This window comes from Glycine max, chromosome 14 (genome assembly GCF_000004515.6).
Source record: "Glycine max cultivar Williams 82 chromosome 14, Glycine_max_v4.0, whole genome shotgun sequence".
NCBI classification, from domain to species: domain Eukaryota; kingdom Viridiplantae; phylum Streptophyta; class Magnoliopsida; order Fabales; family Fabaceae; genus Glycine; species Glycine max.
In genome coordinates this window covers 1,972,413-1,996,115 of record NC_038250.2, presented here as the reverse complement: position 1 = coordinate 1,996,115, position 23,703 = coordinate 1,972,413, and the positions used below count along the sequence as shown (strand labels likewise).

General features: G+C 30.5%; 3 protein-coding genes and 1 non-coding gene across 12 annotated transcripts; 2 read left to right on the top strand and 2 right to left on the bottom strand.

Moving 5' to 3' along the window:
* Nucleotides 1-243: 243 nt before the first annotated feature.
* LOC100799601 (uncharacterized) lies at nucleotides 244-8,582 on the bottom strand. Of its 9 annotated transcripts, none has more exons than XR_005888421.1 (3): nucleotides 8,419-8,582; nucleotides 7,036-8,282; nucleotides 244-462 (listed from the first exon to the last, which is right to left on the bottom strand). XR_005888421.1 is itself a non-coding variant. In XM_006595686.4 (2 exons), exons 1-2 carry the CDS (start codon nucleotides 8,490-8,492, stop codon nucleotides 7,226-7,228), a joined length of 1,131 nt encoding a protein of 376 aa, XP_006595749.1. In that variant the 5' UTR covers nucleotides 8,493-8,582; the 3' UTR covers nucleotides 6,816-7,225. The 9 variants fall into 9 exon arrangements, 1 of the variants encoding a protein (XP_006595749.1); XR_005888425.1 differs by having other exon boundaries at nucleotides 8,415-8,556; XR_005888422.1 differs by lacking the exon at nucleotides 244-462 and adding an exon at nucleotides 487-658.
* On the top strand, nucleotides 2,649-4,442 carry LOC121173472 (protodermal factor 1). The gene is made up of 3 exons (XM_041009198.1): nucleotides 2,649-2,897; nucleotides 3,087-3,834; nucleotides 3,936-4,442. Exons 1-3 carry the CDS (start codon nucleotides 2,729-2,731, stop codon nucleotides 4,258-4,260), a joined length of 1,242 nt encoding a protein of 413 aa, XP_040865132.1. The 5' UTR covers nucleotides 2,649-2,728; the 3' UTR covers nucleotides 4,261-4,442.
* MIR10186I (microRNA MIR10186i) lies at nucleotides 5,662-5,819 on the bottom strand. The gene has a single exon (NR_161722.1). It is a non-coding gene; the product is annotated as a microRNA MIR10186i (primary transcript).
* Nucleotides 8,583-16,272: 7,690 nt separating the features above from the next.
* Nucleotides 16,273-22,553, top strand: LOC100802290 (probable galacturonosyltransferase 15). Its single transcript, XM_003545091.5, has 6 exons — nucleotides 16,273-16,656; nucleotides 18,308-18,351; nucleotides 19,507-19,653; nucleotides 19,771-20,352; nucleotides 20,807-21,109; nucleotides 21,972-22,553. Exons 1-6 carry the CDS (start codon nucleotides 16,455-16,457, stop codon nucleotides 22,266-22,268), a joined length of 1,575 nt encoding a protein of 524 aa, XP_003545139.1. The 5' UTR covers nucleotides 16,273-16,454; the 3' UTR covers nucleotides 22,269-22,553.
* Nucleotides 22,554-23,703: the final 1,150 nt, after the last annotated feature.

Below are 23,703 nucleotides of genomic sequence, written 5' to 3'. Positions count from 1 at the left end.
TGTGGTGTGTCCAGATAAATATCTATTGCATGTTGTGTTGGTTTAGAGAAGTATTTGCAGCGTGTTCAGTTGTTTGAAAAAGTATTGGCGGCATCCAACTCCCTATCTGACATGATGTCCATCGAGTGTCCAAAGAGTATCTAACACCTGGACATAACATTCATTTGAAGTGTCCATCCTTCTTAGGTTGCAAAGTGTCTCAATTATATTTTCAAGTTTCACACGTAAATAATTTTTGTCAGAGTATTTCACAATAATTTTTTAGTTTTTTTTTTTTTTTAACTTTACATATAAAATCAATTTTAAATATAAATGTCATAAAGTAGTAGGACAACGTGTTACTAAACCCTAAGAAACTTGAAAAGAGAAAAATCCAAATCCTTATTTATGTCCTATTGATGAAGAATAATATACAAATCCAAGCTTTAACGAATGAACTCAGAAATGTCCCTTCCGAAGCACCTGTCCCAAAACAGTCACAATCCATGAAAAGTTCACAACTCCATTGATGAGAGACTTTCCAGTTCCTACTTCCACAACCATGGATAACAATAGCATTTTACTTCCTTACTAACAAATAGACAACAGCTTTGTCTTTTCTATTTAGTCCATATGCGACAGCTCACAGCCAACTTCCTCCAGTCCTATACACTACAGTCTACACACATTTATTTATTTATATCAACAAATATTTAAGGATATGTGTTTGATAATTTTTTCTATAAACATTTATAGAAAAAAAATAAGTAAAATATATTAATTAAACTTCTCCATAAATTAAAATTAATTTATGCACCTTTATTTTTGAAGTTTTTTTTTTCTCTTTTGAGGGTGAAAAACTAGATGTTATTCGGTAGTAGACACAAAATGATTTATGTATGTTTGGATTAAAATTTGAAAATTTAAGTTTAGGTTAAACTTAAGTTTGTAAAAACATCTCAAATATTATTTTTCCACAACTGAGTTTCAAGACAAAATTTTAGTCTCAAATATATTTTTGGAGACTTACTAAATATAATTTTAAATTCATTTTTCTCTTAAACATACTTTTAGACCCTCCACCGGAAATTCAAACACACACACACTTAGTAGACACAAAATGTTCCACTAGGAAGGGAAGTATTTCTCATGCAAATCAAAAGCTAAAGATGCTAATTCATGGGCAACTCTATTGCTAAACAATCTGTTATAATTCCATGAAAGGAGTTGCTATAAATACTTCTAAAAAATTTAGTAAACAGAGTATACGTAAACAAATTTGTAATATAAAAATTCAAAATCGATGCTCGAGTAATAGCAAAATGTGAGGACAGCTTGTAATCTTGCCGGCAAAAAAATGGGGGGAAACACCACTCGTATTATCCACTACTCTCCCAACATTTTTTTTAGTAAACTCACCTACCCTCTGCCATTGTCATTTAGTTCGGAATGACTCACACTTGTAATATTCGACATTAGGGTCCCTTTTCTCTCTCTTTTTTTTTTTTCAACTGCCTTAGTTCAATATATTTTTTCATGCAAAATGATTATTACATAAATATTGAATTTGCATACTAAAAAATGTTTAGATTGAATAGAATGATAATTGTACAACAAAAAATTGAATGCTAATTGTTATTTATTAATTCAAATAAAAATGTGAGTAGTATTTAAAAAATAAACAGAATTTTCAGATAAATATCATATATTTATTGCAATTTATGTGCTAGACTTGGTACAAAACAGTGATAACCGTCAATAATATGTAGCTAACAAACTACTCTAAGGTGAGGATCCATGTAAAGTGAAAAAGTTAAAAATTTCCAACATCCAAATTTGAAATAAATTATCACATTAAATTTAGCCCACTTTAAAAATCAACATTAAATACATCTTTATTTTCTTACTTTATACATATATTTTAAGTCCAAGAATAAGCCATAAAAAGTGGAAGAAAAGAAACTGAGGGAAATTGATAAGTTACACCAAGCTGGTGAGTTTTTTATTCATGTTTTCTTTTCTTCTCTTTTTTTTTTTCTTTATTTTCTTTTTGATTCATACCTTGTGGGTTTTATATTACACTATCAGCTTTTATATATCTACGAATGCATGGGAGTATACATACATAGATATTATACAAATGACTATATATTACGTAGATCCAGCAAATTTTAAGGGTATCATTATAATAAATACTTAGAAATCTTTCATGGGGCATAATATTGAAAAATTATTCCTGGGGCACGTCTCCATTAGCCCCAATAAATGCATCGGCTGCTGGAGATTTCTCTGTCAAGTAGTATTTGATTTGATTTATTGAAGGTTAAATAAATGTATAACTCACTAAGCTTACAGAATATAAACTGGTTTACGCCTGTAATTAATGCCATAATAAGACAAATGCAACACTCAAAGCTAATGAGTAATGTCAGTACAATCCAGCTCAAGCTTATGATCAACAGGAAACAAAGGCCAGAGTTAGCAGAGTGCGTTCAACTAAACTCAAGTCCTGTGTTTTAAAGCTATTTTAGAAAATTCAGGCATTATTGCATGAAGTAGTAGTAAATATGGAGTAAATGCTCCTGCAAAACATCAACTAACCCGCATACTCCTCCACCTGCTAATATTTACTCCACTCTGTGAACCATTTTATATATTCTTCCCAGTCCACTCCCCTCTCCAAACTCAACACCCCCCCCCCCCCCCCCCCCCTTCTCTTCTTTCTCAGTGTTCTAAGCAGTCAGAAACAATGGAGAGGAAAAGACACAGTCCTATTTCTTTCACTATGTTCACATTGCTACTTGGAGTGCTTGCTCAGAACCTTGTCATCCCTGTAATATCTACCACTGCCATCATTGTGGACCAGAACTTCAACTCTCCAGACCCACATGCAGGAACAGATTTATCAAATTCTCTATGTAATTCTCTTACTCAACTATATAATTTACTTCATTATTTATGCAAAATAGAAGATATCATTTCCTTGCTAGCTACAGTAGGCCATTTACTTTCAAATTTGAAGTATGAAGGATCAAGAGCTCTTAAAGAAACTATCTTGACATTTAACTTTAAAATCTAATAGTATATGTTGCTTTTACTTCTTGAAGGTTCATACTGCTCTCCAGATCATGGCTCTGGGAGTGGTGGGCACGGAAGCTCACCACACCACTCTCAACATGGAACACCCTCTCATCATGGATCTACATCACATGGAGGTGGTGGAAGTCACAATCCAACCCCATCAACTCCCCCAGGTGGTGGAAGCTATGATCCAACTCCATCACCACCCTCAGGTGGTGGTGGAAGTTACAATCCAACCCCATCAACTCCTCCAAGTGGTGGAAGCTATGATCCAACTCCATCACCACCCTCAGGTGGTGGTGGAAGTTACAATCCAACTCCATCAAGTCCTCCAGTTGGTGGAAGCCATGATCCAACTCCTTCACCACCCTCAGGTGGTGGTGGAAGTTACAATCCAACTCCATCAACTCCCCCAGGTGGTGGAAGCTATGATCCAACCCCATCACCACCCACAGATGGTGGAAGTTACAATCCAACCCCATCACCACCCTCAGGCAGCAACTGTGGCACACCACCACATGACCCCTCTACTCCAACACCCTCAGTCCCAACAACACCATCAACCCCAACAACACCATCAACCCCATCAACACCATCACACCCTCCCTCAGGAGGAGGTGGGTACTATAACTCACCACCAACTTATGGAGGTGGTAGCCCCCCAACACCAATCACTGTGAGCCCACCTTCAACCCCAATTGACCCCGGCACCCCCACTATCCCCTCCACACCCCCTTACCTTCCTTCCCCAACTCCCTTCACTGGTACATGCAAGTAAGTTCCTACTTCTTTTCACTACATTGCACTATAAACTATGATATGATATACAGCCACACTGTTAAGTAACCTATGGGACCTTGTCCTCTAAATTGCAGCTACTGGAACACTCACCCAGGAATCATTTGGGGATTGCTAGGCTGGTGGGGAACCTTAGGCCATGCATTTGGTGTCTCTAGTATGCCAGGATTTGGTGCCAGTCTCAGCTTGCCACAAGCACTTTCCAACACTAGAACTGATGGGCTAGGAGCACTCTACAGAGAAGGGACAGCTTCCTTTCTTAACTCCTTGGTGAACAACAGGTTCCCTTATACAACCCAGCAAGTCAGAGACAGATTTATAGCATCTCTTGCCTCAAATAAGGCAGCAGAAGCGCAAGCCAACCTCTTCAAGATGGCCAATGAGGGGCGAATGAAGCCTTGAGCATGATATAGTTAATTTGGTTTGTGTGTCAGTTTATTTAGTTAAGAATATTATGTCCAAGACTTATTCTAAGAGTGTGTTATTTAGGTTTTTATCTTGTGTAATATGGATATCGTTTTACTTTACAAGTTCATGTTAGCCTTTATGGTTTCTTATTTTGTAATAAAGTTTATATATTGTTACTTCAATAGTTCAATTATATCTGCATCCGAAAGTACAAACTTCTTTTCATTATATATGAAAAATGCAAAATTCTTATTAAGATAAACTTCTTTCATCATATAAAAATCACTTCAACTCAGCTAAAATGGAAGGCAAAATCAGAATCTGTGATATAATTCATCAAATAAAAACTGAGGATTGTTATAAGTACAGCACTAAAAGGGTGCATCATCTTCTCATTAATGAAGGTCCACCTATAAGGATGTAGATAATCTGTCAAAAGAAATTGATTACCCATAAAGTGTAATTTAGAAATAGCCCTAGTCTAGAAATGTCGATTGCTCATGCAACATGATTGCATTCAAGAGATAAGAATGATATGGTGAGTCTTGAAAACGAGAACAAGGAACAAACTGTAAAGAATGAAGTTGTCTAGAATTGTTTCCTAGTGAAATTCAAGGGAACGGTTTTGTTGCCAATATATATGCAAACAAAGACAATAGATGGACCAAGATGCTTGCAATGGTGCCCCTATGTGAATTGGGAATGATGAGTTACAGTGGCAGAGGAAGGATTAAAGCGCCATGTGAGCTCCAATTAATGTCTTTTTAATTGCCTCAACGGGAAGTGTACAAGGCTGTGGTATGGTCCAGAACAATTACACCGGCAGGTAAAGACTATAAAAGGAGGGTAGTCTTCCCAGTGTAATGTAAAAAGATTCATTATATCTTTAAAACACAAACACAAACAAAACCCAAAACGCGTCTTCAACTTACCAAATACTTTTGAGCAAGACAATAACTGAGATATTAAAGACCTCTACTACTTTAGTGTACTTCGTAGCTAGAAAGTTATATTGCTTTACTATATATAATATATTTACTTTTTTTACTGGTAAGGAATAAAACAAAGAACATGGATCAAATTCTTTGTGATTTAAAAAGAAAGTATTTTTTTAATTCAAAATATGTTTGAAAAAATTATATTAATTAGATAAGTATTTTGGAGAAAAAAAAAAAGCAAAAGCCTCAAAGAAAAAGTTGGGTTGTGCTTTTCTTTTTCACAAGTAAAAATTAATAAATTCTAGAAAAAAAATCTAAAAGAAAATTATATGATCAAAGCATTTATTTTAGTGGTTTAATTACCCATTTAATTCATATAGTTTTTAAACTTATCTCTTTTAGTCTCTATAGTTAATAAATGGACTTTTTAGTCCTTGAAATTTAATAAGTGAATTTTTTAGTTCATGAAGTTTACATTTTAATTCCCAAAAAGTTTCTGCCGTTAAATTTTTTTTAACTCTGTTAGTTAAAGAATTTTAACTGTAGGAACCTTTTAGGAATTAAAATATAAATTTCAGGGACTAAAAAATTCACTTATTAACTATATGAACTAAAAGGGATAAGTTTAAAAACTATAGGAACTAAATGGGTAATTAGACTTATTTTAGTTTATCTGAATGAACCCAAAACTTTTACTTTATGAATCCCAATGTGTATATAACTTTTAAGCTCCAAAAGCTTTTGAATGCTTAAGATGACAAACAAGAGGAATATGAAGTCATCCATATGTCCAAGGTAGTCAAATTGAGATCCCACCTAGGATTGGAAAAGAGGGGAACATGTATATCGTAAGATCCTAACAAGGATAGTAAGATCTCACATAAAATACAATATACAATGTTTTCACCCCACATCACTTCCATTTTCAGGAGCATTCTTGTGCTTAGAACCTCCACTTGCAGGGACAAAAACAGCACCAGATGATTACAAGAGTTTGGATGTTTATTGGTAGAATGGAAGAAAGCTCCCATAATACTATAGTTTAGATGTTTACTGATAGAAAGGAAGAAAGTTCCCACTTCCCATTCATAATTACAGCAGAAGGGAATGGAATTAAAAGAATTACAAGTTCATTGTTCCCATGGTGCCCTCATATCAAACACATTAAATCTTAGGATGAATGGCAAAAAAGATAATTTCATAAGTTGTTCCATCCACTCCCCCCAACCATCCACTCCCCTGTCAATTTGAAGGGAATAGAGAGGTGTGGAGTGGAAAGGAGTCTCCCTGATTCCATTCCTTTTGTATATCCTTTCTAAACATCCAAAGAATGGCATCTTTTACTATCTCATATAATTTTTCTCCTTTCCACCTCTCACCATCAATACAGGCAAAGGGTAAAAACCCAAGGAAAATTGTATGCATTTAATTAAAATACTGTCATAATTCTTCACCTTGAAAATTGGAAGCCCTCATCTAAAACTTGCTTCAATTTTATTCATTTCAGTTCTTATTTAAAAATCATGTTTGCATTTCTTATTTTGAATTTTATTCAAGTATAGATGTCAACTTGGGTTTAGATCCTAGGGCAAATAAGTCTAGTAGTCAAACTTGCAGGGTCAGACTCATAATTTGATAGCCATATTAAAAAGTGTATTTTGAAACTCAAGTCCACCAGGGTATTTGAATTTCAAAGATTAAACAATTATTCGTGCTTCGAATCTCAAGAAAAACAGTAGAAAGATTACAATTTTAACAAAATCTAAGATAACATTCAGCATACTGCTTGCCAAAGCACACATGGTATTGGTGCAAAGGTTCAGAGGCATACCTTTTACATAGATAACTTCTGACGGTAGCACCTAATTAAGAAATTCCAGCCTTTGAGACTCAATCTCTGATAAAGAAACCACTATAGCAGTTTTTACATGAGTCAATGGATCTCAGATTGAATTTCAGGAAAATTGAGACGAAGGATAGGTCCATCATATACAAGTGGTTTCAATGCAGGTAAGTTTTGATCAGCTCATGTGAGTTTCCAACCATTTAAAAATTTGGTCAGAATGCACACTAGTCATCTCATGGTAAGCAAATGCAAGGTTTAGCTCCTCTTGGATGTGAGGGACCAGATTCTTATCCAGCAGAAGAGCTTTCTTCTCCTCAAAAGCCTTTTTCCATTTGATTTGACGCCCATCTTTCCTCATATAACCATTTTTATCAATAAAGCCCTTTTCCTGAAAGAACTCAAATAAATTTCTGGAAAGAGCCTGATCAAGCCCTGGAATTCTATCAGCTAAAGTACTTGGTGACAATGGAAACTCCAAACATTCAACAACACCAACATCAATCCCTTTATCTTTTAAAACCTCCACATATTCATCTATTTTCTGCTGCCTATAAAGATCTTTGGGCATGTGAACAAAAAGGGTCGGCGGGTAGTCCCCTTTAACATCAATTTGCTCAAACATCCCCTCAGCAATCATGAGCACAGTACTACTAAACTTCATGGCGGTGGCAAGCACAGACACGAAATACCCTCCAGAAGAAGCACCCAAAGCCACAAGAGGAAGCTTCTCAAGCTTCTTTCTACCAATCCACCACTCTATAATGTCTTTAACAACCAACACTTCTTTACCAAATGTCCAACATCTTTGTGCACTTGAAATAGTAATGACAGCAAAACCTTGGGCAAGACCATGGAGTACAAGCAACCGTTCCTCAGGCAAACCAATGCAATCAGGGCATTTAGGGGACTTGTCCCAGAAGTTGATGGCCCTGCCATTGCATCCATGAGCCAGAAAGAGAACACCTTTAGGTGATTCAGGCACTTGCCATATCAAATCAGTTTCATTCCGGAACTCTTTTGTTGGATGCAAATGCACCAAAGAGTCAAAGCTATTCCATTTTTGTTTAGGAAGTTCATAAGCTAAAATGGGATTAGCACCATCACTGTCATAACGAAATACTAAAAGGAAAACCACTAACATTAGAACCAATGTAAAAAACATGAGGAACACAGAAACCCGGCAATTCTGAGCTCCACTCCATGGCTTTGGTTTGTATCCACGCTTCAACATGCTGCAAGAAGGGTTGATAGAAAGGGTAGAAAAGATCAAAATTTTACGAAAAATTTCTTGAGAGAAGAGTGGTAAACCATGAAGGGTAGATAGCGTTAAATCAAATGCATCATTCAAATCAGAAGGAGATTACCTACGGTGTTGAATCTCCAAAATGGGCACTACCTCTGAAGTGTTGAGTTGAATCTCTAGATGCAAAAGGACAACCCATTGTTGTGTTCGGTAAACGATTTGCAGTTTTCCACTTTAGTCGGTTACTGGATTGCTGTCATTTCGGAACTGTTGTTTTCACCTCCTTTTTTTCTAAGTTCATCCCTTACCTTCTTGATAAAATTTTTTTAACATTAACACCTGATCTTTTTCCGAATGATACATAATATCCCACCTTAACGATTTCAAATATTACTGGGAATTTGTGTAATAACAATATATATATATATATATATATATATATATATATATATATATATATATATATAAAACTTTTGACCAACTTATTTCCATTTTGCATACAAAAACTATTGCATATAAATTAAGATCTGTTAAATTTATACGAAAAAGTCAAATAAATATGTATATTTAGTTTAATTTTCTGGTCTATTAGAAGCAGAAATCCATGAAATTATAGAATTTCTGCCCAAGATCATAGCTGTAAATTAAGCTATATTCAATTTAAATGTGACTTTAATTCATCTTTTATTTTGAAATAAGAGTGAATACTATTATTCTACCAATATAAATTAATTATATTTTGGGTTCATGAATAATGTTACCTGCTGTAGTGTCATTTTGTGATTTAATGCGTACGTCAACTCTACTCACTAATCTCATCTTCTTGAGCAAGGTATGCACAAGGAACATCAAGTAACTTGAATGTATCTCCATAGTGAGTTTGACCTGTCCAGAGTAGCATGGAAATTTTTTTATTTATTTAATTAATAAAAATACATATAAATTTATTATACATGCAAACATATCATATAAACATCACTTTTAAAAGGTTCTCAAGTCATAAAATATTAAAGTATTGTGCCGTAAGTTAACTTTGGGCAGAAATCATTTGTTCTTTTACCCTATATTTGCTAATTCTATGACATGAATATTTTGTAACTTTGTATTTATTCAACAAGCCAAACCTTTGGATTTAATTCTAATGCAGTGGCATGATTTTTTTTGGTAAATTAAGAAAAAAAATAGACAAATATATAAAAAATAAAAACAATTGTTTGTTTCATTAAAAAAAAACATTCTTTTTACAAAATAAATTTAAACAAACGAGCTCACAATATATATTCCCACCGATATTCTTATTACAAGCTTGATCCTGCTGTTGTTTTCAGTATTTTGATAGGAGACAAGCAAATTATATTGTTCATCTTCTAGGAAAGATATCACAATTTCATGTTAGTCACTAGTTTTTTTTTTTCATTACATATCATCTTGTATTAAGACTATTCTTACCAATGAAATGCTTTGAGTTGTTTTACTAAAAAAGAAAATGCTTGATCCTAATGAAGAAGCATTCTTGTTGATACGATTTGTGACGCACATGCCATGACACGTGACATCTTGGGTCCCAGCCCGCACCTTTCAGACTCATATTGGGCTAACAACAGAACAGCGAGCACCTAACTATTTAGTGGGCCAATTGTGGGCCCACTCGGACGTTGCATGTTCTCTGTTCTGTAACAGAAGCACCAAAGACAACAAACCTCAATCATGTGCATGCTTGGTTCCTTCAGCCACTTTCACCTTTGCTCCATAAATTTAGCTTTTGACTTTGTGCACTCCATCACGTTCCTCCTTTTCATATGTGTCCTTTGTAAAGCAGATTCCATATTGGTTTCAATATGCTTAATCATTATATTTTTTTTTCTTCCTTTCAATTATATTCTACTTTTTTGTTTAATTCGTTACCCATTTTAAAATTTTAGGATTTCAAATAAGTTATTATGTCAATTGGATTTTAAAATTTTAGGATTTCATGGCGCTTATGCGTCTTTACTCTTTAGTAATTTGTTGTTAGATGTATTTTCTTACATATAAATATATACGACATTGGTTTTGGAAACATGCAAGTTCTTAAGCTCATTCTTGTATTAAAGTTCAATAGACTCTTCAGTTAGAGTCACTCTTTCTCACAAAATAATTCTTTCAAATTAAAGCTTAAACAGAATAATAAGGTAAAAACATATTTATTGTTTTATTAATTATTATACTTGAGCAAATTCATTTTCAAGATTCACATGTTAGAGTTACAATTAGCTTATGAAAGAAACAAAATTATCATAGACAATAAAACTCTTTTTCGAATGATTGTTACCCTAATTATATATATATATATATATATATATATGATTGTTAACATACTTATATCCTCTCTTAGTGTATGTGTATTAGCAATTAATACAAAAATGTGTAGGAAAAAAATCACTAATTTAATATTTTAATTTATTTATTTTAAGGATGTTACCGTAATTTAACATTTAATCTGATTTTAAAAAATTAAAAAAAGAGTACGATTTGTCTCTGGTCTTTAATGTCTTCCGTTTCAATGCATTTTCTCTTTCTTGCTATGTTTTAACTCAGTGATTTACATGGTCGCTAGCTAGTGCAGGAGCCCAACACCAATGAGCCAGAGGTGGTCGATCAAATTACAAGCGTGTTTGTTGCATTACAGCTTAACGCACTATTACACATGTCACAGAAAAAAAAAAAATTGACCATATTTTTTTATAATTTGACGTTATATTTTTTTTAACGTTGTCAAAGAGTTTTAATAATATTTTTATCAAAGATTTAGACAAAAAAAATATTGTTAAAAATCAAATAATAGTGAGGCTTTATTTTTGGAATTTGGATTCAATGTGGCATATCACGGTGGTCATCGGTAGTAGTCTAGTAGAGAGGAGATGACGACAATGTAACTAAAAAAAAAAAAGCCAAATGCATTGATGACATGAGATACCACAGAAGGGAGAGAAACCAAGTTTTTATTTTTTTTTTAAACAATTAAATGTTAAATTATGATAACATCTTTGAAATAAATAAATTAAAATATAAGATTCGTGGGTTTTTTTCCTACATATTTTTAAAAAAAGGTATGAGTCTCCATATATATATATATATATCAAGCCCGAAATATCATTAATTAATTTAAAATAACTTTTGCTTTCATGCGCTCAGTACCAGTAACAATTACATTTGGTTTCATTAATTTTTACCCGTTATTATAAAATAAAGTAAAGAAAATTAATAAAAATAAAAGTGTTGTTTATCCCCCTCATCACCCAATACCTCCTGAATACTTCTGAACCTCAAAGCATAAGCAAGCTGAAAATTTACAAGAATATCTAGAATTGCACCAACCTTGATCACAAGGGAATTATAACTTTCCTTTGCGCGCATATTCATTTTTAGTATCTAAAGTGAAATGTCGACCAAACTTGTAAGGATGGAAATAAATTTTTTGTTGTAAATTCAATATAGATAAATGTGTGATTCACATGCCATCAAAATAGACACATATATGCATGTGAGATTCAGGTATTATTACTTTCTTCTTAACAATTATATTTAGAAGCAAATATAGACGAAATTGACAAAAACACACACACAGAATGTAAAAATGTCGTCTGAAGTTAATTTAGAGATAAAAATAGAGCTTATATCATAAAATAGAATTTAATTAGGCGAAGAGTCCATAAACATGATAAATCTAGCTACAAGGCTCACTATCAGTGCAAGCTAAAAAAAATGTCTAACGAGTCATCAAAATGGTGACATAACATATATAACATGAAGCCATAGATAGTGATAGCTCAACAGTCAAGAAGTAGATATATACAGGTGAAAAAAGACAGCAGATGTTTCATATGGACTGGAGATTAAAGTGGTAAGGACTGAATTTAATGTTAATAGTGAATATGACATAAAGATATAATACTATACATTGAATGAAAATAATATCTCTCTCTCACAAAAACGAAAAAGGACAGACTTAAAAGTTAAAATTAATTTTAACTTATTAATTATTTATTGTTCAAATCCATAATTCTATCCACTCATCATCCTAATGATGTGAGGCTATTTTGTTTCCACGAGAATCAATTTTCATTATTTTTTTTAAAAAAAAAAACTGAATATATGTACAGCCACAACATCCTTGTCCATTTCATTGTATAATGACTCAAGGTAGTGTGAGTGCCATATTTCACGTCCATATTATCCTGAATCAACGAGCCCATAAATAAATAACGTTATCATAGTGGGCTCGGTGTGATACAATTCAAGAATAATTAATGATGAGGCGGTGATTTTCCGTATTCATAAAAAATTTGTCTATACATTATTATTTAATTATTGGCCAGAGATAAAAGATAGCATATTTTTTTTATCAAAAAATATTAATTATTATTACTTTTTACAGGAGAATCAAACTTAAAACATTTTTTAAAATTTTTTCTTAACCACTCAACTCATCTATGTGCTTGCTCCAATTCTGCATCAAGAATCAATCAGCTGGTCGTTCCGTTTGAATATATAGGAGAAATTAAGGTCAGACAATCATGTCGTAGTCCTTTGTGCATATACTGTTCCTTCCTGTAGGAGGTGTTTAATTTTGGTAGTCTTATCACGTTCGAGACCTTTATAACAATTTTTAAGGGTGGTCCATGAGTAAGAAATAAAGGGAGACTTGAATATTTATGAAGGCATTCAATTATATGTTTAAGTAAAATAATTAATTAATAAGACTCTAGAAAAAGGAATAAAAAAAGAAATTAAACCAAACTAATAGATACTTAAAATGCACGTGTTTGATTTTTAATTAATTGTCTTAGGTACCAATTGTAAAACTCATTTGTATGATATATCGATATAAGCAACTTGACAAAGATATTGCATCAACATGCATCAATGCATGTATAGTTATCATCATATCAATGTGAATATAACTTGAGTGTAACTTATTAGTTTAGTGTTGGTACTTGGTATAGATTGCTAGACCTGTTAGTTCCACTTAACATATGAGTGCTTGCTTTTTGTTGTATCAGAGCACATGCAGCTCTCTCTAACTTAGTTTCCTCGCTCTATAATAAGTTAATTACTTTTATGGATTTCCTTTTTTTTAACTCTTTTTGAGATTTATGATATTTTCCTCATCAACTTAGAATTACTTGCATCCAACCGAATTCTGATAATAGTCACCTGTAATTAATTCACGCTTTTCGTTAATTGAAGAAAAATTTCTTTGATCAATGTAAAAAATTATAATAGAATTTTAATTGGTAAATCATAAATGACTTTTTTGTTGATTAGAATAGTTTGAGATTTTAAAAGTTTAAAGGTTCTAAATATTTGTATATTTATATTCATTATCATTAAAAAATTATTTATCAATTGAGTTAATTTTATATAATATTTTTAATTTAACTTTTAAATTTTTACAAATATAGCTGCTCATTGCACGATATACTTAATTACTACTTTTTTTTTATTAAAAAGGAGAATAACAAAAGAGACAAATAAATTATTAAACCTACTAGTTATAGTAGTATTTTCTTTCTATTATGTCTTTTACTTTCCAACGTAATCATATCGTTTTACGAGAGGATCTAAATCCCGGGGTAAATTGGTAGAAAGAGAATAGAGGATTTAAATTAAAGGATATATAGTAGTATTTATTAAAAATAAATTCATATACAAGTTTTGTTTCCCATTATATATTTTTTCTTTACGTGTCATCCTCTTACCTATTTGCATCCCTATCTAATTCTTTAGGTATACAATCACTACCACTTGCCATATTTTTGTAGAACTCTACATTTTTCAAAATTTAGGTAAACACTTACTAATAATAACCATTTTTTTTCCTTGGCGGAAAAATATCGGTGTAGAAACCTACAGTCGTTGTAGCAGAATAAAAAAAAAAAACTAAGATCTAGCATACAGTCGTTGAAGTTTATAAATTTGGTTAATGATGAAACAGGATTATGTTTTCTCAGTTGGCATCGAACTACAAGTAATTAAGATTTCACACGCGCGCAAAAATTATTAATAAGTCAGATTAATATTAGTATTAGAATTGAACCAAACCAACCAATTAGCATGCACTGGTTGAACCAGAAATTAATAATCAAACCAGTTCATTTAACTCTAGAAACCAGTCTTACAAAAAAAACTGGTATAAAACCAATTGAACTTATCCAAAACTGGACGAATCATCCAAGTTTGAATCAGTTTGCCCAAAAAACTATTTCTATTTTATTTTTTAAATTAAAAACTTGATATTAAAATTGTTGATATAATTCTAAAACAATATTATGATGATAGATAATTGTATTTATTATCTTTATTTTTTAAGCGTAGTTACTACTAATAAATATTATTATGTGTTATTAAATTTAAATATTATGATATATTTTATTTAGTTTCATATTTAATTTTTAATATTATATATTATGAGTCATGAATTTTATAAATTAAATTTTTTTTTAATATTATGAAGTTATAAATATTATGTGATTTTTTGTTTAATATAATTTAATATATTATATCAAAAATAAAAATAATATTATTAATTATAATTAATTAAACCATTTGACCTCCCACTCTGTTTTTTAAAACCTTGATTTGGATGTGTTGCTGTACACAACGTTTTAAAAACTGGGGCCGTATGCCGTACCAAATACTACTACTTAACGTCAATTAAATCTAAGTGGTAGATTCCTTTTCATATGTCCATCCAAATTTAATTTATAATTAAGAGAGCATTGATAAAACCCATACAAAATGTAGAACTTGTGATAATCAATTTGGCAAATTTAATAATAATAACAATAATTTACAACTAGTTTAAAATATGCTATTTAATATTTTGAATATATATATATATATATATATATATATATATATATATATAATATTTTCTGAATATAGATTTGGCTAGCATCTCTAAAATATGTATACTCATGAAGAAAAATTTTAATATTTTAAAACAGTCATAATTTATTACATATGTACATAATATTAACTATTAATCTTATTTATTAATAATTAATAGTATTGTTTATTTTTCTCTCTAAAATAAATAAGCCCAAATATATACCTAGCTAGATATTTTGATTGTGATTGCTTTCTGAGTACATCTAGCGCGTTGAGTTGCACACATAATTCGATAATATATAGTTTTAGAATATAATCAATAACTATAGACTAATATTTTAAAAATGGATACAAAATTATAAGAGCACAAATTCGCATTGGAAAAAATTGAACAACACGTGGAGGTTGGAGACAGAATCACCGACTTCAACATTAATTTCTTTAAAAAAAACGAGTGAAAGTGGTACAGTGGTAGTACTTGTTTGTAAATAGTCATTTAAAACCTTAGATTTCCAAAAGATAGTACAATATTAAAAGTTTTTAAATATTTTTTTAGAATATCAATAAAAAATTAAAAGTATAAGTTTTTACTAAAAATGCTATTTTTTACTGCTATTAAAAATGCTGTTAATCATTATAGGAGTACATCCGAGTTATTTTTAGCATAATATATTATTACTATTTATTTAATGGCTCGGATTAATTTATAATATTTATTATAAATTAAGGGTATTTTAGTTAAAAAAATTAATACAAGAAACAACTTGAAAAAATCTAATAAAAAGTGTATAATATATAAAGAAGGAGGAAGTATTAATATTTGTTTTAATTTTTAAATATTTTCACTTATTATAAATGAAAAATAAAAATAAAATCATATCAACAAACGAATAAAATGTTGATTATTTCTATCAATATATATATTATTTTTGAAAAAACACTGGTCATAGGTAGAGGCAGTAAGCAGCATCTCGAAGATGCGGGTGTCACGTCATGGAGGTGTCGGTGAATGAGTGTCAAAAGAGTAAATAACGTGAAAACAAGTGGCGAAAAGAGAGATGGCAACACCAAGGTGTAATTGCAATATAATCATTTCCCGCGACTTTGGTTTTCGCATTTCCACTCTCTCTCTCTCTGCGGCAACTAAAAAACTTAACCCTCATTTCAATCGCAGAAACCGATCCAAACACGAATGCAACACACACTCTCTTCGTGACTCAGATCCTGTGCCGATTCGATCGGAGAGAAAGCTAGCTAGATATAGCTTATAGGGAATGGAATTCACAAGATGAAGTTCTATGTATCTGCAAAGGGGATAAAGAGAGTCGTCGCTGGAAAAGGATCCGCCAAGACCACTGCTCCTGCCTACACCGTTGCCGCTCGCCGGATTTCCAACCGGATGGTGGTGGTGCTCGGAATCGTATTGCTGCTCAGCTTTGTGAGAGTGGCGGTTTTGGTGCTGGAATCTTCTGCGGTGTGCTCCACCTTTGGTAATTTTTCTTTTCCGATTCCTTTTTTACTTTTGGTTCGTAATGTTTTCTTTTTTCTTTTACTGTTAACTGTTTCGTAGTAGCTAGTTCGGTAAGGAAAACTGTTGAGTGTGGGACAAGTACATATGAATGAATTTCAGTGTATATAATCATACTGAAAATAATAAATACCAAAACTTACTATTTTCAGCTTCATTTGTCTTCTTCTAGGTCCAACATAATAATCTCAAGGAAATTTACTAATTTTCAAAATTCTCTTGACGATTGCTTTAATAATACTGGTATTTTTTAAGAAACATTTTGAAACGAATTTTTTAATAAGAAATAGTTGCTGCAATTAAAACTTTTAATATATATATATATATATATATATATATATATATATATATATATATATATATATATATATATATAAACATGCAATAACATTCTTTTTGTTTTAATATTTGTTTTTTCATAGACAAAGCAGTTGTTTCAATTTAATTAGATGAAACAGATTATGTGTGTGGTTTAAACGTGAAATTATAAAACAAAAGAAAAGATAAAAGTGTAGTGGAATTTAAAATTAATTAAAATATTTAGAAATAATATTATTTTAATAAGTACTTTTTATCTTTAAAAATATTATGCTTTTATTTTTAGAATTGGGTGAAAAAACTAGTTTATTTTTGTATTACCTTTAATTTTTTAACTATTGATCTAATGGATTGATTAACTTAATGAATTATTTCTAATTTGAGTCATGGCTATATACTCTCTATAATAATTCAATGGAAAATATTTAAGTCAAATAAAATTATCTCCAATGAAAAATACCTATAAACTATAGAAAGATACCTTTAATTTTAATGTTTCCCTAATTAACCCCTAAATCCTATATCGCTAATAGGTTATTTTATTTATTAAGGATAATATTTAGGTGTAGCTTTATAAATGCTTTTAGCATTATTCTTCAATAAAATTAAAGCTTTATCTTAATAATCTATGCAATAAAAATTGACTTTAATTAAAGGTTTAAAGGTTAATATATGTTAGTGAAATAAAAGTCTATTTTAATAGGAGAATAGTATAAATGTACTTTTTTTTTATCAGCGGAGATAATAATATTATCAAATGCACTTATAATACTATGTGCACTTAAGATCACTAATCACCAATCAATATTAAATCTTAATCAGTAATCAAATCACTAGTTTAAGATGATTGAAAAAGATTTTCTTTATCTCATTGATAAGATAGCATGCTAAATGCATATCCGTATAAAAGAGAAGAAAAATACACTTAAAGGTGTCTAATTAAAAGAGTTGATATAGAATGAAAGTTTCACTCTTCATGTTACTTTATTTTTCTTAATTTAAATGTATTAAAATAATACTTAAATTTATTTAAATATTATTTTAATATATTTAATTTTAAATAATTCAATCTGATCTTTTTATGTTTTTTTTTCATACTTAAGTTATTATTTTAGTAGGAGATGGTATATAAAAATCTTCACACTGATAGGACATAAAAAACTTACATATTTAACTGGTTTGACTCAAAGTTATACAAAGATAAATTTAACTCTTAAATCATCCTTAAAATGAGCTCATTTTTTGTTGGAATGTTTATGACAACATCTATATATGAACCATTGTAATTGTTGCAGATTGCGTGGGATCGACATTTTTCGGCGGAGGAGACGCCAATCTGGTATAGAACCAATCTATTATTATTTTTATTAATTGACTTGTTTATTTTTATTTGAATAAACAACTTATAAGTAGTTCTTTGAATAACATTTTTTAATAAATTATATTATCATTAATTGGTTTTAAAGTGAGCTGGATAATGCTGGAATAAATAATTTTTGAATTTCTATGATTTATTTTTATAAAATAAACACAACACTAAGTACAATAATATATATATATATTATTTTTAATAAAAAAGCTTATAATTATTTATTTAACTGTCTTTTTTTATTATGTGTTGTAAAAAATAATGTTAAGATAAACGCCATAATTTTTTAAATTTAAAATGAAAATGAATTTAAATACGAACACTGCCAGCACGAACGATATATTGTTCATATGGGGATCCGACAAAAGAAAAATAACAAGACAAAATAAAAGTTTAGAAAAAATAATACGACATAATTTTTAATTTTGTGTTGTTTATCATATATTGTTCATACGGGGATTCGACAAAAAGAAAAATAATAAGACAAAATAAAATTTTAGAAAAAAGACTGTAAAATTATAAGTGACAATAACATATTAAACATATAATCCATTATTTAATAAAAAAAAACGTAATCAATATCTTACGGACACAACAAATGTTAAAAAAAATTATTTAAAATTTCAGAAAATGGGTTAGAAAGATTCAGAGATACTTTGATAAAAATGATATTTGACTAATATATTCTAAGCTTACAGATTAATTACCATTTGACATGTCAGAGAACCAACGATTTTAAATTACGCTGAAATTGAACTTTTATTTATACATGACAATGAACCGATTATTTCAAATTGCAGGTGCTGAAATTTAGTTTTTATTTAGAATAATGAGGAGAATAAGGATTGATTAAATTCTAAACCATATTATATAGAGACTCTAATATTACCTTATAAAACTGATTGAAAAAGCTTAAACACTTTGGTAAAAGCACATAAATGATTTTATTTATAACTTTGTAAGTTTTAAGTGAAATTTTAATTTATTCTAGATTTTATATATAGGAAAAAGAAAGATATATGAAAAAAAATAAATGAGAAATTTATTTATTTTTCCTCATATTTTTACGTTCCCGTGACTTTCATTCTCGTTTTTTACGGTGATACTGTATTTATGTGCATGAAGAAACTCAGAGATGAGTTGACCAGAGCGCTAATAGAGGCAAATGATGGCAATGCTAATGAAGGAGGAGCAATGTCATTTAACGAGCTTGTGAAAGTGTTGGCGTTAAAACAAGACCTCAAGGCATTTGCTTTCAAGACCAAAGCCATGGTACACACAAAATTTACTGATTATTTACGTTGTTATTGTGCTTTTGCTTGTTAATTACTCTTAGGATATAGTATATTGTCTGACATGTCATTTTATTTTATGTTTATATATATGTAGCTGTCACAGATGGAACGTGAGGTGCAATCAGCAAGAAAGAAGGAGTCACTTAATTGGCATATAGCTTCACACGGTGTTCCTCAAAGTCTGCATTGTCTTTGTTTGAAGTTGGCTGAAGAATACGCTGTAAATGCCATGGCACGATCTCGTCTACCTTCTCCTGAACATGTCTCTCGCCTTGTTGACCCCACCTTTCACCACATTGTTCTCCTAACCGACAACGTCCTTGCAGCTTCTGTGGTTGTAACCTCCACTGTTGAAAATTCAGCCAACCCTGGAAGACTAGTCTTTCACGTTGTTACTGACAAGAAAACTTATACTCCAATGCATACTTGGTTTGCCATCAACTCTATTAACTCAGCAGTTGTACAAGTTAGAGGGTTACACCACTGTGATTGGTCTAAAGAAGTGAACGCTGGTGTTAAAGAGATGCAGGAAACAAATCAGTTAATTTGGAAGCACTACTACAACAACTATAAAGAAAAGGAGCTTGACCATAGTGAAGAGCATGACAGATATTTTGAAGCTTTAAGGCCTAGCAGCCTTTCCTTGTTGAATCATCTCCGCATCTATATCCCTGAGGTAATACATGCTAGTTTTTTCTTTATTCTTTAGCTAGCCCTAATGCTAAGATTGATCAAGGTTTTAAATAACAGTGGACAACCACAATTTCAAAGTTGGAAGGTTTTTGTGGTGTTTGCAACTAATTCTGACGTTCGCAATTTCCTGTGAGAGGAATGTTAATAATACTCTCTTTGTTATTATTTTTTAATATTTTTTCTATATTGATTAAAATTTATTGATAATTATTATTGTTTGAGTCTAACAGTTTCATTTAATAACTCTTTTTCATGATTTAGACATGAGATTCACCAAAATTGATAATTATTCCACTTTTTTGTGTAATATCAAGGAATTCAACAAAACTATAGGACTGTAATTTAAAACCTCGAGTAAGATTTTAGTAATAACAAGACGAATGCTAAGTGATGATTGATGATTGTTTCATAATCTGATTTTTTGTGGACCATCACAGCTGTTTCCAGATCTAAACAAGGTAGTATTGCTGGATGATGATGTTGTAGTACAACATGACATATCTTCTTTATGGGAACTGGATCTTAATGGCAAAGTCAGTGGTTCAGTGTTCAAGTCATGGTGTGAGAACAGTTGCTGCCCTGGAAACAAATACGTCAACTTCTTGAATTTTTCACATCCTATCATATCATCCAACTTTGATGGTGATAAGTGTGCATGGCTCTTTGGCGTGAATATATTTGATCTTGAAGCTTGGAGGAGATCAGATATTACTAAGACCTATCATCAATGGTTGAAACTTGTAAGTATATGTTGATGAACATAAGGAAGTTATTAGACAACTGCATTTCTCTTTAAAATCCATTTTGACAAATTTCCATATGCTTCAAAATGATACCAGCAAGATACTGCTTTGACTTCACATTTTTACTTCTTAATTAGGGTGTCTCATCATTCTTAATGAACAACAACACGAGTGATTTGAAATGTTCATTAAATCTTTTATTAGTTTGTATGGACTATGAGAAATATCAATTAAGCAAGTATTATAATGTCTTAGTTAAATAATCCATGGACACTAATGCGCTACTAGACACCTAAAGAAAAATAGAGATATAAGAGAAAAATGTGTAGATATATGATGCATGTGGTATATCAGTGACAAGATAGATAAAAAAAATAATATTGTCATCACCTATATATATTTCCTCCCGTTTCGATTATATATACAAAAAGATGTATTTCATAAGGAAATTAATTAATTAATTATATTAAATTATGTTATTCTTAATTAAAAATAAGCATTTATTTCTAAATTATTTTTTATTGGAACTTAATATTAAACTAAAAAAATCTTATTAAATGAAGGATATTTTAAAGATAATTTCATTAAATAAACATGCAATTAAAATTTATTTATATTTGAGATAAAAATAAATAAAAGACTTTTATTGCTTATATTTATTTAAGATCGAAGTATATAAATTTATGTATGTGTGCATCTATCATTAGTCATCTTATAATTGACAGAGAGAGAGAAATATTAATTGTGCACTATACTCAATTCTTTATCATGGAGGGTGCTGTTTTCTTCTGTCTTGTGAATTCTGATGATCATATTAATTAACTGCATGTATACTTGTACGATTTGAAATTTGACACAGAACGTCCAGTCTGGGTTGACATTATGGAATCCTGGAGTGCTTCCACCTGCCTTGATTGCTTTTGCGGGTCAAGTGCACCCCATAGATTCATCATGGTTCGTCACTGATTTGGGTTATCGCCATCGATCAGAAGAAATTAGCAATAGCATAGAGAGAGTGGAAGCTGCTGCTGTTGTTCATTTCAACGGCCCAGCAAAGCCGTGGCTTGAAATTGGCTTACCTGAGGTTCGAACTTTATGGACTAGATATGTAAATTTCTCCGATAAGTTTATTAGCAAGTGTAGGATTATACTGTGAACAGACAAAGTTATTGCACCTCCAATATGGAGATAGAATCAATGATACCGTATGGGATAAGAGGGAAGAAGGTCTTTCCTTCAGTCTCTGACTTACGGTAATGCTCCATGCATGTCCATATATAAATATATAGCAAATAGATGAAGCAAGTATACAATACGTACCCAGTTAGAAGAAGCTAGCAGTAGCTCTACAGTTTAAGAATATGAAGATATAAGCATCATAATCCTGTAGCCTAGTAAATTATTTTGTTTTTCATAATGGAGATATTGTTTTACTTGAGCAGCATTTGTATCTTGTTAATTTTGGATTTGAGATCCTTACTTGCATTGAATGTTATAGTTAAATTAAGGGTTAACAAATCTCCTTGCATATTATTAACCCTTTTCAGTATGATTATCTTTAATTTTCTAGATTAATTCTAGGTATATAGATGCATGTGTTTTTAAGATGGATTGATTCTAATAGTAACCGATTTATAAAAGAGTATTTTACATTAGTATACTTAGGGTCGGTCCCCAACAATATATAAGCGTGGCTAAAGTAAAATTTGAGAGAATTTTGTTCATTTTATGAGAGCTATAATGTTGGAACCTTTATATATATAATATGCGTGACTTTTTCTTTATAAAAATTAAAAGTATATTTTTTTTATCAATCTAAAATTTAAATTTTAGTTATTTTACTCTCAAATCAACCCTAATTATATTTATCTCTTTAAATTTAATTATACCTATTGAATAATTAATATGAACGAGAATTAATCCTTCCTTTACTTTAAGTGCATCTATATAAATGCATCCCATTATTTTCATGAACACTAGTACTATATTTTTTTTTTACATAATTGAAATTTAAATAAAAATAATAGCAATATAAATTCCAACGTATTTTCATGAACACTAGTGCCCATAGAACACACTGATCAATATTTAATTTATTTTATATTTGTAATATGTATCTAGTAATAATGTTTTAATGGTGACCGTCTTAAAAAATAAAATTGCTTTTGGAATTATTAATTTTTTTAGCTTTTTCTAGGTAATAAAAGTTTATTTTAGATGTATATACCACATAATTTTAGACATATATTTGCAATTTTATCTTATAAATGATTAATTTTTTTATAAGTAAGACTACATTTTCTAAATTAACAAAATTTATTTCTAAATAAAAATAATTCTTTTAACATCAATTATATAAAGTAATTGTACCAAAAGTTAAATGCGGAAGGAGATTTTGAGTCAAAAGGCCTTAACAGAATTTGATATGTAAATCTTTATAATTATGTTTTTGAAGTAAGACTTCCTAGAAAGCACTTCAACACCAAACTTTTAAAACAAATTTTATCCATTCTATTTTTTGGTTATGATGGGTAACAAGTAACAAAATAATAACTTAATTAAAATAAGAGATGAGAAAAGAGCATATGAGA